General features: G+C 51.0%; 4 protein-coding genes across 4 annotated transcripts; 1 reads left to right on the top strand and 3 right to left on the bottom strand.

Annotated features, from left to right (window-relative positions):
• Positions 1 to 578: 578 nt before the first annotated feature.
• prp28 (mRNA splicing protein PRP28) lies at positions 579 to 3,124 on the top strand (the record flags this gene model as incomplete). The annotated part of the gene is made up of 3 exons (XM_057277367.1): positions 579 to 860; positions 943 to 2,900; positions 2,968 to 3,124. 3 exons carry the CDS (start codon positions 579 to 581, stop codon positions 3,122 to 3,124), a joined length of 2,397 nt encoding a protein of 798 aa, XP_057136977.1.
• Positions 3,125 to 3,370: 246 nt separating this feature from the next.
• On the bottom strand, positions 3,371 to 6,675 carry N7471_004647 (M1 family metallopeptidase). Its single transcript, XM_057277366.1, has 3 exons — positions 6,231 to 6,675; positions 3,802 to 6,172; positions 3,371 to 3,716 (listed from the first exon to the last, which is right to left on the bottom strand). Exons 1-3 carry the CDS (start codon positions 6,560 to 6,562, stop codon positions 3,591 to 3,593), a joined length of 2,829 nt encoding a protein of 942 aa, XP_057136976.1. The 5' UTR covers positions 6,563 to 6,675; the 3' UTR covers positions 3,371 to 3,590.
• Positions 6,676 to 7,050: 375 nt separating this feature from the next.
• On the bottom strand, positions 7,051 to 9,221 carry N7471_004646 (high affinity methionine permease). Its single transcript, XM_057277365.1, has 6 exons — positions 8,983 to 9,221; positions 8,683 to 8,914; positions 8,171 to 8,621; positions 7,848 to 8,112; positions 7,631 to 7,793; positions 7,051 to 7,578 (listed from the first exon to the last, which is right to left on the bottom strand). The coding sequence occupies exons 1-6, from the start codon at positions 9,092 to 9,094 to the stop codon at positions 7,179 to 7,181; spliced, it is 1,623 nt and encodes a 540-aa protein (XP_057136975.1). The 5' UTR covers positions 9,095 to 9,221; the 3' UTR covers positions 7,051 to 7,178.
• Positions 9,222 to 10,031: 810 nt separating this feature from the next.
• atg1 (serine/threonine protein kinase ATG1) lies at positions 10,032 to 14,072 on the bottom strand. The gene is made up of 3 exons (XM_057277364.1): positions 13,446 to 14,072; positions 10,789 to 13,381; positions 10,032 to 10,731 (listed from the first exon to the last, which is right to left on the bottom strand). Exons 1-3 carry the CDS (start codon positions 13,569 to 13,571, stop codon positions 10,577 to 10,579), a joined length of 2,874 nt encoding a protein of 957 aa, XP_057136974.1. The 5' UTR covers positions 13,572 to 14,072; the 3' UTR covers positions 10,032 to 10,576.
• Between the last annotated feature and the right edge of the window lie 152 nt (positions 14,073 to 14,224).

Raw genomic sequence — 14,224 nt, 5'->3', positions numbered from 1 at the left:
GTGGGTGAGTTCTTTTTTCATGTAGTATCATCCCCGTTGCCCGCGCTGGGCAACCTTCCCTTCCCCCTGCTGTCTAGCGATTTTGACCCGGCTTAAAGACAGCTTCTTCTCACTTTTGTCAGATGTACTGGTCTCTAGTCCCTTCTTGGGGCTTGAAAGAGGCTTGTGGCCAATTCGAGATTGGATCCTTCGGGACCAATTGTATTCTAACGTGGCTTGTTTTTCCACCGAAATTTTAATTCAAATTGTTTCAAATTGATTCGTCTGCGAGTGTGGTAGCCTTTTTAGACTTACACGCAATAAGTGGACTTCCAGTATATTGTGGTTGCATATGTATATTCCTCTCGGCCTAATGTATTTGCCCCAGTTCCACTACTCCGCACAGCGGCCCCCATGATTAGCCGTGATTACATGCAGATAGGGAGATAGCAGATCCACGGATAGACAGGCGCACGTGATAAGATCCACGTGACTACGCGTTTGGCTCTTATCATATTCCGTAGAAATTCAATATCACTCCCTTCTCGTCTATAGTCCAGTGGTTTCATTAGCCATCATTTCTCCCACCTACACAAGTCATGACCAACAGCTCTGAGGGATCCCTTCCGCTCCCTCCCCCAGATCCAGTGGAGCGCCCGCCCAGCCCGCCTCCGCCTCCTCCAGAAGATTTGGCCGCCCCTCCACCGCCGCCAGACAGCCTCGCCCCTCCACCTCCTCCCGATGATGTGCCACCCCCGCCGCCAGTTGAGGCCCAGAAGAAGCAGAAGCTAGGATGGGGCGCAAAGAAACCGGCTGTCACTCCGCTGAGTGTCGAGGACTTGATACGCAAGAAGAAAGAAGCAGATGCGGCAACGGCAAAGGTAAGCTTGTTCTCCTCCGGGGATGGTGGAATACGTGACGCAAGATTTGATAGCTTTTACTTACATTTACATCTTTCTATAGCCTAAATTCTTGTCTAAAGCTCAACGAGAGAAACTCGCGCTGGAGAAAAGGGCGCAAGAGGTTGAGGCAGACCGGCAAGCCAAGGCCCGCACCAACGGAGCTGATCGCAACGGTCTCATGTCTGCACCATCCTCGGTGAGGCCCCAAGAACCTCGCAATATCCGGGAGGAATCAGGGCTTCGTCATGTACCCACCGGGCCGCGAGCGATGCGCGACGAACCTCCAACTGGGCCTGGTGGTATGCGGAAGGGAGGCCGACAGCAGCACAATCAACACAATCGAGGCCAGGATATGCCGCCACCCCCATCTAAGACTAAAGGCGAAAAGCGTCTAACGGAAGAAGACGAAGCGGCAGCGCTAGCCACATTGACCAAGCACCGATACATGGGAGCCGACCAGACGTCTAACTTCTCGGCAAAGAAGAAGCGCAAGCGTACCGCAGACAGAAAATTCAACTTCGAGTGGAACACCGAGGAAGACACAAGTGGCGACTATAACCCCCTATACCAGCGCCGACAGGAGGCCAATTTCTTTGGCCGGGGGCGCTTGGCAGGCTTTGGCGATGATGTCGCGGATGAGGTCGCGCGCAAATACGCAGAGGCACTGGAGACCCACGACAACGAAGCTGGTAGCGCGCGAGCTAAACAAATGTTGGAGATGGAACGTCGGCGACGCGAGGACAGTACGCGCACGCAGATTGACAAGCATTGGAGTGAGAAGCGCTTGGACCTCATGCGCGAGCGAGACTGGCGTATCTTCAAGGAAGATTTCAACATTGCCACCAAAGGCGGCAGCGTGCCCAATCCCATGCGTTCATGGGAAGAGAGTCTATTGCCGAAGCGCTTGTTGGAGCTTGTTGACCGTGTCGGATATAAGGACCCAACAGCTATTCAGCGCGCGGCAATCCCCATCGCTATGCAGTCGCGTGATTTGATTGGTGTCGCCGTGACAGGTTCCGGTAAAACCGCCGCATTCCTACTCCCCCTTTTGGTCTACATCTCGGCGTTACCGCGGCTTGACGAGAATGAGTGGCGCAAAAATGACGGGCCATACGCTATTGTTCTAGCACCCACACGTGAATTGGCGCAGCAGATCGAGATCGAAGCCAGAAAATTCACACAACCCCTTGGATTCAATGTGGTCAGTATTGTCGGTGGCCACTCGCTTGAAGAGCAAGCATTCAGCCTGCGCGATGGCGCCGAAATCATTATTGCCACCCCTGGTCGTCTGGTCGACTGTATCGAGCGTCGCATGCTGGTCCTCAGCCAGTGCTGCTACGTGATTATGGATGAAGCAGATCGCATGATCGATCTTGGCTTCGAAGAGCCCGTCAACAAGATCCTGGATGCCCTCCCCGTCACGAACGAAAAGCCCGATACAGAAGAAGCTGAGAATTCAACCGCGATGAGCCAACACCAGTACCGCCAGACAATGATGTACACAGCCACCATGCCTGCAGCGGTCGAGCGCATTGCTCGCAAGTACCTCCGTCGACCAGCCATTATCACCATCGGTGGCGTCGGCGAAGCCGTCGACACAGTTGAGCAGCGTGTGGAGATGATCTCTGGCGAAGACAAACGCAAGAAGCGCCTCGGCGAAATCCTGCAATCGGGCGAGTTCCGTCCCCCGATTATCGTGTTCGTCAACATCAAGCGAAACTGTGACGCTATCGCTCGCGAAATCAAACAAATGGGCTTCTCCTCGGTTACTCTACACGGATCCAAAACCCAAGACCAGCGTGAAGCCGCGCTCGCCTCCGTGCGCAACGGCTCGACAGACGTTCTCGTCGCAACTGACCTCGCAGGAAGAGGTATCGATGTGCCGGATGTGTCACTGGTCGTTAACTTCAACATGGCGACCTCAATCGAAAGCTACACTCATCGCGTTGGTCGTACTGGTCGTGCTGGAAAGAGTGGTGTTGCCATCACCTTCCTGGGCAGCGAGGATAGCGATGTTATGTATGTTACACCCGTTCCTCTCCCTTTTACACTTTGTCGCGGCCTCAATTTACTAATGCTTCTGCAGGTACGATCTCAAACAAATGCTGATGAAATCACCTATCTCGCGTGTCCCCGAGGAACTGCGCAAGCACGAAGCGGCGCAGTCCAAGCCCTCACGCGGTCCTGGCGGGAAGAAGATCGAGGACAGTTCTGGATTTGGAGGCAAGGGAGGGTGGGCATAAGCCTCTCTACCATGTCTCTCTTCTTTCTGTATTATCTTCCATTGATACCATCCCTCTTTTCCCTCTTTAAGGTGTTTCAGTGTACGTTTTGAGGCCAGGATGGCCATATGAGGTGTTTTGTTCGCAATCAAATACACCATTCATGACCCCAGGAGGCTTTTATGCAATTTGTCTCCAAATCTAGTCACCTGTTGCTAGTATCATGTAGTTATGTAGTTATTGCAATCAGGGCGGATATTTATCTAGCTAGCCCTAGTCCATACGAGTATTCACTCTACAAGCTGTTGGATAATTGAGTAGAGTATGATTTTAGCTCAAAGAAGCACATCCCGCGTGCTTTCTGTAGATGACAACGTAGAAACAATGTGCAGTCGAAGAAAAGTTCGAGCTGCAAGCCCTAAAGATAAAGACCTCTGTGTATCCAAGAGACCTATGAACATTGCTCGGCCACGCACTTTTTTTAGATTTATAGCTTGCTCTGGAGATAGCTGTTGCTGCTCAGCCACTGTTCAACATCGTCGCGGTCACGCTTGAGCCAGTTGATCTTGGCGCGGATGGCGTCAAGGCTCTGCTCAACGGCGCGGTCGAAGCCCTGCAAGAAAGATTCGAATTAGTAAATATTACAAAAAATGGATTTTAGGTGAAGCCTTGGTGACGGCCTTGGTGAAGTCACTAACCTTAGTGTCCTTAGAGGCGAAGAACTGCTCAACGTCCTTCAACTGCGCCTCAGTGCAGAAACTGGCAGTGGTCAGCTGAACAACGGTGCCCAGCATGCCGAGACCGGGAGGAAGACGCTTGTAGATGTCATCCCAGTTAGACTTGAGCCAGTTCCAGCGGCCCTCGATACCAGCCGGGTGGCTGCGGAGACCACCAAGGGGCATATAAATATCCTGGCTCTTGACCTCCTCGCTCATGGCAAGGCCAAGGGTGCGCTTGATAAGCTCGGGGTCCTCAGACGCACCGAGGCAGCGCAGGGCGGTAGTCTTCTCGTCTGAAGTCAGAGCATGGCGGGACCGGTCAAGGACTACTTCGTACTCCTTAAGACCACCGTGCTTCAGGGCAATGGTGAAAACACTACCACGGATGTTGGGGTGGACGGCGGAAAGGTCGCCGGTAGCGAAGCGGGCGAACATGTCCAAGGCGGCCTTGACGACAATCGGGTCCTCGGCCATACCGGCAGAGCCGAACATGAGGGCCTTGAACTGTTGCAGAATGTGGTCGTCGTTCTCGGGGAATTCCCAGCCGATCTCGTGGGCCTTAGGGGCAACAAGCGCACGCTGGAAGGCCTTGAGGGCATCCTTTGTCTTGTCGTCCTCGAAGAGCCAAGCAGCACGCAGGGTGCCAATACGGGTAAGGATCTCGTTCCAAACGACGAACTCTGACTCGGTGTCGAGACCCTGGAGCAAGGAAAGCATACCAGAGGTACGCTGGAAACCAGAAGCTGCCAGGGCACCCGAGTCTGCAATCATGCCGGCACGGTCCTCGACACTCAGGCGGCCATCACGAGCAGCCTGACCGAGCTTCTTAAGACGCTCGGGGCTGTATGATGTGCGGAAGATGGCAGAGTGGTCAGCGTTGAGCTTGAAGAAGTCCAGGTCAGGAACGGGGAAGTCACGCTCGCGCTCAGTCAGCATGGTTTCTTCATCAATACCCTTCTCGGTGCGCAGACCGAGCATGACAGGGAAGAGAGTCTGGTCTTCCTCGGGACGAACGTCACCGGTACGCAGGAAACGGTTCTGCTTCACGTGAATGGAAGAATTCTCCTTGTTCTCCGTAACACTGAGGACAGGGAAGCCAACGTTCTTGGTCCAGATATCCATGACCGACTGAACGGGCTTTCCGCTAGCATCAGCAAGAGCAGCCCACAGGTCACCGGTCTCCGTATTACCGTAGGCGTGCTTCTTGATGTAGTTGCGCACACCCTGGAGGAAGACATCTTCACCCAGGTACTTGGAGATCATGCGTAGGACAGAGGAACCCTTGGAGTACGAGATAGCATCGAAGATCTGGTTGATCTCATCCGCACGCTTGACGGGCACCTCAATGGGGTGGCTGCTGCGCAGCGAGTCAAGCGAAAGAGCACTCTGCAAGTTATCGATAACGTAAGTTTGCCAAACCTTCCACTCTGGGTAGAAGACGTTGCAAGAGTACCACGACATCCAGGTAGCGAAACCCTCGTTGAGCCACAGTCCATCCCAGAAGTCCATGGTGACCAAGTTTCCGAACCACTGGTGGGCCAACTCGTGCTGGACGGTCTCAGCGATACGCTCCTTTCGAGACGCGCCACTGTTCTTCTCGTCCAGCAGCACATCAACAATTCGGTATGTGATAAGACCCCAGTTCTCCATGGCTCCCGCGCTGAAATCGGGCACGGCCACCATGTCCATCTTTGGCAGAGGGAAATCATTGTCAAAGGCCTTCTCGTAAAAGGCCAGAGTCTTGGCAGCAAGCTCCAAGGAGAAGCGGCCGTGCTCAATATCCTGGTCGGGGGTGGCGTACACACGGATGGGAACCCGGAAGTTCTTTGTCTCAATGTAGTTGAGCTTTCCGACGATGAAAGCAACGAGATAGGTGGACATGAGGGGCGAAGTGGTGAATTTCACAGCCTTCTTCGCACCACCCTGGACCTCGGTCTCAGTATCAACATCCATGTTGCTCAAACAGGTCATGCTCTTATCCGCAACCAAGGTCACAGTGAACTTGGCCTTGAGAGCAGGCTCGTCGAAACAAGGGAAGGCCCGACGGGCATCTGTGGGCTCCATCTGAGATGATGCAATGTACTTAGTCTCGCCATTCTCCTTGTATGATGATCGGTAGAATCCGGCCATGTTATCATTGAGAATACCAGTGAAGGTGAGCTTCAACTGGGCATCCGACCCCGCGGCGATAGCCTGGCCGAACTTGATGGTTGCGGTCTGGTCATCCTTGTTGAAGGAAATTTTGGGCTTGGAGTCTACGACCGAGCCCTTAGCGGAAACAATTGCGCTGTGAATCTCGATCTCGTTGGAATTGAGGGAGATGAAATCGGTGTCTTCGTTCACATCGAGGCTAGATGTAGACGTTAGTGACTGATATATAACTATGACACTATGCACAAATGACGTACTCGATGGTGACTGTTCCCTCATATGTAAACTTCTCAAAGTTGGGCTCCAGTGTCAAATCATAATGCTGGGGCTTGACGTTTGTAGGTAGGACCTCACGGCCCTGGACGTTGGTTGACCCGGAGGCGTCGCGGCGTGAGCTACACATTCTGCGGTAGGAACAGTATCGTTTGGAGGTCTGTGATAGCGGAGAAGGAGAGCGGCGTTGAGTAATTGATCTAGGAACTGAAGCCTGAGGAGAGCGAGCGGAAACAAAGAGGGGGAGGGGGGATCTGGCGGAAAGAAGCGGTGGCTTTGCTTGCTGCAGAAGCACACGCGTGGAGAAGCGGCGCATCAGCTCCACGAACCCGAATACCGGGAGAGAAAAGAAAGAAAAAAGAGAAGGGGAAAATAAAGAGGTATTAGTATTAAATAATTAATTAGGACCAAATGCGAGATCAATTGAACCACGGACTCGACAACAACGGTCAAAAAAGGAAAAACATGAGATCAGAGTCCGGCAGATGGGAAGGCGGTGAATCCCAGTGGATCTTCTGCTTTTCTTTTTTTTTCTTCTTCTTCTTTTTCTTTTCTTCAACACGCAAGTTCACCCAGTGGATGTCTAAATTCTATATGACAGACAACTGATTGGAAATGGCTTTTATGCTGTTACTTGCAAGACAATATACCAGCAAGTTTGAGGGGCTCATGACAGTTTCAATTGATTCTCTTGGGTGGGCTACCATAGAAGACTGGAACATACAGCACCGCGGTTCATTGCTCTGATGTCACAAGCATGACAGGGCAGTTGGTAATGAGGTCTTTTCAATAATGAATGGTTCTTTCCGATATTACCTATTACTAGTAGCGTCTGGTGGGAATTTCTTCCAAGTCACCATGACAAAATCTATCTCCTGAGTACATAAAGATTCAAAATTAAGCAATCCGATTCAATCTCACACCCAGTATCTCTAAGAATGCACTGCCTCAGCCTGTGGCAGCTTCGTAAAAACACTGCGAGACCATCCATCGGCATCCACGACAGACTCCTTGACAAGCACATACCCACCAATCCGAGGCAGCAACACCGCCCAGACAACGTAGTAGATTCCTCCTGCTGCGAAAAGTGCCAGGGCTACCACACAGTGCAGGTAGTAAGGTAGCTGTTCATACACATTTTGGCCACCGCTTGGGGGCACATATGGCGCAATCGCGAGGTACAGGTTCGACAGCATGAAGAAGATGGTGACGGGTAGCGTGGCACGGACTCCAGGATTCCAGTTCGGGTAATTTTTCTCTTTGGTGAGGTATATATGAACGAGGCCAGCGGCCACGAAGAAGTTGACAATTGAAAGGGGGTAAGAAATGAGGCTGGGACAATTGGTCAGTAATGATCTTGCGGGTGCCTTCGGAAATCACATACTTGAGGAGGAAGTTGTATGCGTCACCGGGAGGGGGGGCGAGCATGATAATGACCGAGACAATATAATGCTCAAGCAGGCCAGCGGCTGGCGAGTGGAAAGGCCAGTTGCTAGCCCAGATCTTGGAAAAGGGCAAGACACCTTCACGGCCGAGCTCTTGAACAACTGTATCGAGATCCTATTAGTATACCGTTCCAACGTGCCAGTGAGAATACATACTTCGCCCTTGTGAGAAGATGACGGATAACACATTGCCAAATGCAGAGAGAGCCACAAAGACCGACATGACTTTTTCGGCCTGTTTGCCAAACATGTTTCTGAAGAACACGGCCGCCACAATGCTGCCAGAGCTGAGCATTTCTTCTTTCGATACAGCGGCGAAATAGGCGATGTTGACAAACATATACAAAATGCCAACAGATATGATAGCAACGGGGGCTGCAATCTTCAAGGTGCGGGCTGGGTTCTTTGTCTCGCTCAAGGCCTGTAAATGTAATTAGCAATTGGGTCAATAGACGCAGCTCATATGTTCATGTCCTTACATAGTTGGCATTCGAATAGCCAATAAAGGACCAGATAACGTTGTACAACGCCATGACAATTCCATATCCACTTCCCTTGGTGCCTTCAAAGGCATTAGTGAAGTTATGCGGTGTCTCAGCCTTGGTATGGCCACCAAGTGCCACCCAACCAGAAACAATGATGAACACAACGATAATCAATTTGATGATACCAAGCGCATTCTGAAGACGGATACCCCATTTGAGGGCAACGGAGTGAATAATAAACGCGGCAGTGAGACAAGCCATGCCAATTCCACGCTGATTCCATCGTCCGACCTCAATCTCTGCTGCGTTGAGGATATATTGACCGAAGACAACGCTGTTGCTGGCTGCCCATCCGAGTAACACGGCATAGGCGGCAAACATGGCAGTGGCCAGGAACTTGGGCTTTGTATAAACGTATTCGAGGTAGTTCTTCTCGCCTCCGTTTCTATACAGAGTCAGGTTAATCAGTCATGTCTTCCATTTGGTACCTTCGTTCAATAACATACCTTGGAATTGCAGTGCCCCATTCTAGATACACTGCCGTTCCAGCCAGAGCAATTATAGTGCCGATAACCCACATGAACAATGAGAGACCGACACTACCGGTCAATGCAAGGATAGTGCTTGGTGTGGCAAAGATACCGGTACCAATAACCCGGTTAAAAATTAGGAGGGAAGCACTGAAAATTCCAATCTGACGACGACTGTCGGGGGTGGTCTCGAAGACATTTCCTTCATCTGAAAATAGAACAATTAGAGGTGTCACTCACAACCATCACTCCATCCTCATAAGGAAAATAACATACACAGTCCCGAGATGCCATCCGCTCGCCGGAGGCCATCATCTCCGGCTGCCTTTGTATCAAATACTGGCGACTTATTGGAAGCCTCAACAACAGGATCAACCCGTTCAGCCATTATGTTGGTTATACAGATCGAGTCACAACCCACACGGTGCAACTGATCAATGAGTATTTGTATTCAGCTGAGCTTTGAAAAGGCAAATTTTCCACGGCTAACAACGGCGCGAAAATGAGGTGCTGCCACTAAATGTGATGCCATAGGTCATTGCGGCTGGGCAGTGTCTTATACTACCTTGGAAATCAAATTGCAAGACCCGTATCACCAGTTGGAGGCAAAGGTCCCACCACAGTTTGTGGGTTTTTCCCGCAGAATCCGGCCCACATGTCTGGAAGAATTCCAGAAGCTTTGGACAAGGCAACGGGCTGCATCGCACCATTGCCTGGCCGGGCCGAATATAAGTTCTAAGGTTACATTACATAGAAGTTGGCAGCCCAATTAGACACACATTTCTCTTGGAAAGGAAATAACAACACATGATTCATGTCGTCTGTATTAACCATCATGGCGCAATATAAGAAAAATAAAAGAAAAGCCTCGGAGACCGGGGATCCCGTGGCCAGTGGGCTGCCGAGAATCCATATATGTACATTGGGGCCGGGCCGTGGTGAAACTACGGTAAACATAATCCATATAAATCCATTATTCTGTTGGTCAGTTGTTCGGGAATGCAAGATGTTTGAAACATAGAGTAGGTACATCAAAGTTGAGTCAATCGTTTAGGGTACTCAAGCACGTGTCGGACAAATCCTCTAAATATCTTGAGGAAATATAGAGTGCCTAGAAAAAGCCAAGAGGTAAAAACCTAGGTTAAATGAGAAAAGAAGAAATTCTGAAACTTATGACACATAGTTAAAGCACGCCATTTTTAGGGTTATTTGCGTTTGATCGTAGATCTGTGCCAAGCTTACATAGTCAAACCTCTACCTCGGGAGCACAATATAACTCCCTACTCCGTATACTATATGGCTTCAACTTGTCAAATGTAAATGAGTTTCCGCGATTTCTCTATGTACAATACATCTGGGAGTATCTGCAACAAATCCAATCTTAAAGCACCCCCCCCCAACGCCATGACCTTGTGCGTTCCCAGCCCAAAAAGAAACTCAGTGCCAATCTGTATACCGTGGGTCCCCGGGTCAAACGCCAATCCCAACGAAAAGAGAAAACCGTAAAGAAAGAAAAGAAAAAGACAATAAGACATGACATGACAAGAAATAATATGAATAAGAACTCCCCTGGTCTCGTGCTGTAGGATATATGGCAAAACGTGAACTGGAAAAATAGATCGACAAATATGAACGAAGAAATTAGTATCTCCGTAGAGACAGACGTAAATGGCAGTAAATGGCAAAAAGAGGAACATGGCCCTGGAGCTAGCCAGAGGTTACCTTATATAAAAGGGCGGGAATAAAAGGGGTCAATTGTTAGCATCGTGAGTCAACCTTATACATATAAGGCTATGATCATGACGCTACTGAATTGAAGAATGTCGTAATAATCCTGATAGATTTGGTGGAAATTGGGGGAACAAAATGCTCATCTAGGCGGTGTCACCCCGGTGGCATATGCAACAGGAGAAATGGTGGATGTAGGTGTCTTGCCCACCGTTGGAGTCGACGCCGAGGATCGCTTGGATAGAACAGCTACCTTCTTCCGGACAGATGCGAGGCGGCCACGCATACTGGATACGACTAAATCAAGGTGTGAGTTTTGGATGAGTTTGGTAACTGGATTTAGATGAGACTCACGTTTGACAACGACCTGCCGATCCTCCACCTGCAGCTCGTCCAGAATGACCTTGTCACCAGCTTGCGAACTGCTTTGCCGTTCGATGTTGCTACCTGGCATGGATCGCGTTCCGTCATCCTCAAGCACAGCTTCGAGCATGCGAATCGCAGTAACATATGTAATCTCACAGTTGGCAAGATCTTCACCAGTCAATTCATTGATGGCAGCCGCCCGGCTCATCTCAAGGGCGCGGTCGTACATTAGCCTCTCTGCTGTGACGCCAGGGCTCACCACTACGTCGGCAGTTGAACTTGAGCCGGCGGTGGAGCCAATAGAATGGTTGTCCGGATGGCTAGGATGGTCTGGTGGCAATCGCCGTTGGCCCTCGATGAGTTTTAGGCGCACAAATTCGGCTTTTTCGATGACCTCATTGAACCGACTGCGCACCCATTGCACAACGTAGTTGATCCGAGTACCGGCAACTGCGCCCATGCTGTCTTTGGTAGGAGACTCCCCATAGACCTCTTCCCTATTCTTGCGCGTCCACCAAGCTCCAGCAATGTCCATTGATTTTGCAAGCAAAGACAAAGCCTTGACATATAGTACCAAAGCTTCCTCGGACAATGTAACAATAGCATCGACTGTCAGGCCATCGTCGGAATCGGCAGAGTCTGGTTCAATATTCGTGTCCATAGGTCTCGCAGATGGGTCAGTCGGTGCCGAAGGTGCTAGCGGGACAAGCTGCTTATATTTGACCTCAGCAAATCCGAAGACAACGTCACTACGCGTAGCACATTCCTCGATTTCCTGAACTGCCTTGCAATCTTCGTCGACAGTTGCATTGGGTTTGGAGCCGTCTCCGGTGATCAAAAGACTAGCATGGACAGGAGGATAGGCGGGGAAAGGGTTGTAGGCTAGAGGCGGAGATCGCCCACCTTTAGTGATGGCAAGTGGAGGAGAGAAGCCCATTCCGAACAGACGACCGCTGGCCATGTTGAGTGCTTTCGAGATTGCCGAGGTCGCCGACGTAGGACTTTGCCCGTAACGTCGCTCGTAGGAATGCTGGCGCTGGTTTGTGGAATCTGCTCGTGAACGACCCGAAACAACCTGCATGGCTTTGGCCGCATTGGCATGCGGAGAAGATGGTGACACTGTAGGTAGACCCTGCGTTGTTGCCCGACGGCTTCCGGCGCCAGGTTGTCCTGGTCGAGAAAACCCGCCTTGAAGGCGTGGGCTATGAGCCAGTTCGTCTGCAAAGGCGTTGACCTCCACGGCCCGCTTTTCGACCACAACATAGTCTCTCTCAAATGCCACTTCTTGTGCAGCGAGATCCCGTGCCTCCTGGGCACGAACTGTTGAGTCGCTCACTTTGGGAGAGCCAGTGTAGGTATTCCGATTTCTCTGTCGATCCATGGCTGCAGTAGTTGCGTTACGATCAATAAGCTCCTGGCGTCCCGGGGCAGTGGCAAGGCTGACAGGTCCAGGACGTTGAGGTGGTGTACCTCCTAGTTGTTGTTCCCTGGAAATGCCTGGAGCAGGCCGGTCAGCGCTTCCCATACGGCGCATGTGCGTAGCAGTCGGTGGCGTTCCTGATTTTGGACGCGTTGAAGCAGGTCTTTGACCGAGAGGATATGCAAATTTGTCCTCAGGCCCAGTATCATAAGGAGATTCTTCGGCCTTCGCGACGAGCTGGCTTGGCCGTGGCGATTGTGGTGGCCCTGGAGCGTCATCGGCCAGCAAGCCAGGAATCGGATCATTTATCACATTGCTGTTGAAGAACTCAGGGAAGTTCAATCGTTCCACTGGGTTCCGTTTTAGCAGGCCTCGAATTAGCCTTTTGATGTCGTCTGAGGCGGGGTTATCTTCAGGAAAGCGGATTCGATCTTCTCCCTTCTCGATCTTTCGCAGTAACTCGACGTGATTTGTGGCCCGGAACGGGGGTCGGCCCACCACCATCTCGTAGAGCACAGTACCTACCGACCACAAGTCGGCCTTGGCATCATACTTCTCATACCGGAGAATCTCGGGTGCCATGTACAGCGGAGATCCACAAAGGGTCTCTGCAAGTGAAGTGGCGGGTAGAGATCGGGCGAAGCCGAAATCTGCGATTTTGAGCATGGGGAGGGACTCGAGTCCCGTCGTGGGATCGTAAGAGTCATCGCTTCCTTTATAGGGAATGACCTGAGCATTCCCACTGCGATACGACGAAGGTGAGGGACACAGCAAGAGATTCTGTGGCTTGATATCTCGATGAATGAGGTTTCGGTCACGAAGGAATTTCAGTGCGCTTGACAGTTGTTTGAGGAAGTGCCGGGTAACCACCTCATTGAGCGAGGCGCCGGGTGGATTTGGATATTTTGCAATCATATCCCGAGTGTACTTATGTGATCCAAGAGTATCTCGGCGCTTGATGAACAGTGACAGATCCCCCAGCGCACAGTATTCCATAACCAGGTGAATGTGAGATGTTGATTCATGGCAGTCGATCAGGGCCACGATATGTGGGTGCTGAAGGCCCTTGAGGATATCGATCTCGGACGAAAGGTTCTCTTTGAGCTTTTTGTTGAGCTTCGACAAGTTCACGGACTTGATTGCTACATAGGTTTTCGTTTTCTGTGTGATAAGAAACCGATTAGCATCCAGCGGTCAACATATTAGAAGACGAGGTATGACTCACTGTATGGACACCTTGATAGACCGTCGCAAAACTACCTCGCCCGATCTCATCCAGCCGCGTATAGCGACCGATGGACATTTCTGGGCGGGGGGGCTCACGCGATCTCCTCGAATGTTGAGACGCCATAATGGCGGTGGGCACGCCAATCCCTGTTCTGTCTCAGGTAGACTAGCTTTGGGGGGAAATAAGGCTCGAGTCACACCCCAACAACCACAACTACCTCAGCAGCAGCAATGGAAACGGTCGACTCGAGAGGCCCATCAGGGGAGCTGTGGAAACGATGACGCTGTCTCCGGGAAGCCTGGAAGGACGAGGAACCGCCGGGAGAATAGGTCTGGGAAAGTACTGAAAATAGGTGCCGTGGAACGAGACTGGTGAACTCAGGTAGAATATAAGAGATGATGTACTTGTAGGAAACAAACAGTCAAGTTGATCCAAAACACTTAAAGCGGTGAGAGGTGTGATGCAGAATAGCCAGAATGGCGGGAGGTTAAGAGATTCGAGTATAATATGGAGAGAACCAAAGATCTAGGGGGGCAAAATGGCAGTTCTCATGAAAGAGCAAGATGATGTGATGGTGGAAGCGGGAAGACGACCCCAAGACCCATGGATACTCCACGATTGGGGGGGGGGTGTGACCCAACGATAACGAGTGACAAGCGGCGATGATCGCGAAAGGCGGTCAGAAGGGCGGAGATGATATGGAGTCCCGATAAGATGGAAACGTACGGAGAAGCCTAAAGAAAAGGAGAGATGAGAGATAATGATAGATGAAATGA

This window comes from Penicillium samsonianum (assembly GCF_028829775.1).
Source record: "Penicillium samsonianum strain IBT 33392 chromosome Unknown utg000003l_segment0_segment0, whole genome shotgun sequence".
NCBI classification, from domain to species: domain Eukaryota; kingdom Fungi; phylum Ascomycota; class Eurotiomycetes; order Eurotiales; family Aspergillaceae; genus Penicillium; species Penicillium samsonianum.
The sequence above is the reverse complement of the archived record's forward strand: the minus strand, read 5'-3'. Positions and strand labels throughout refer to the sequence as shown.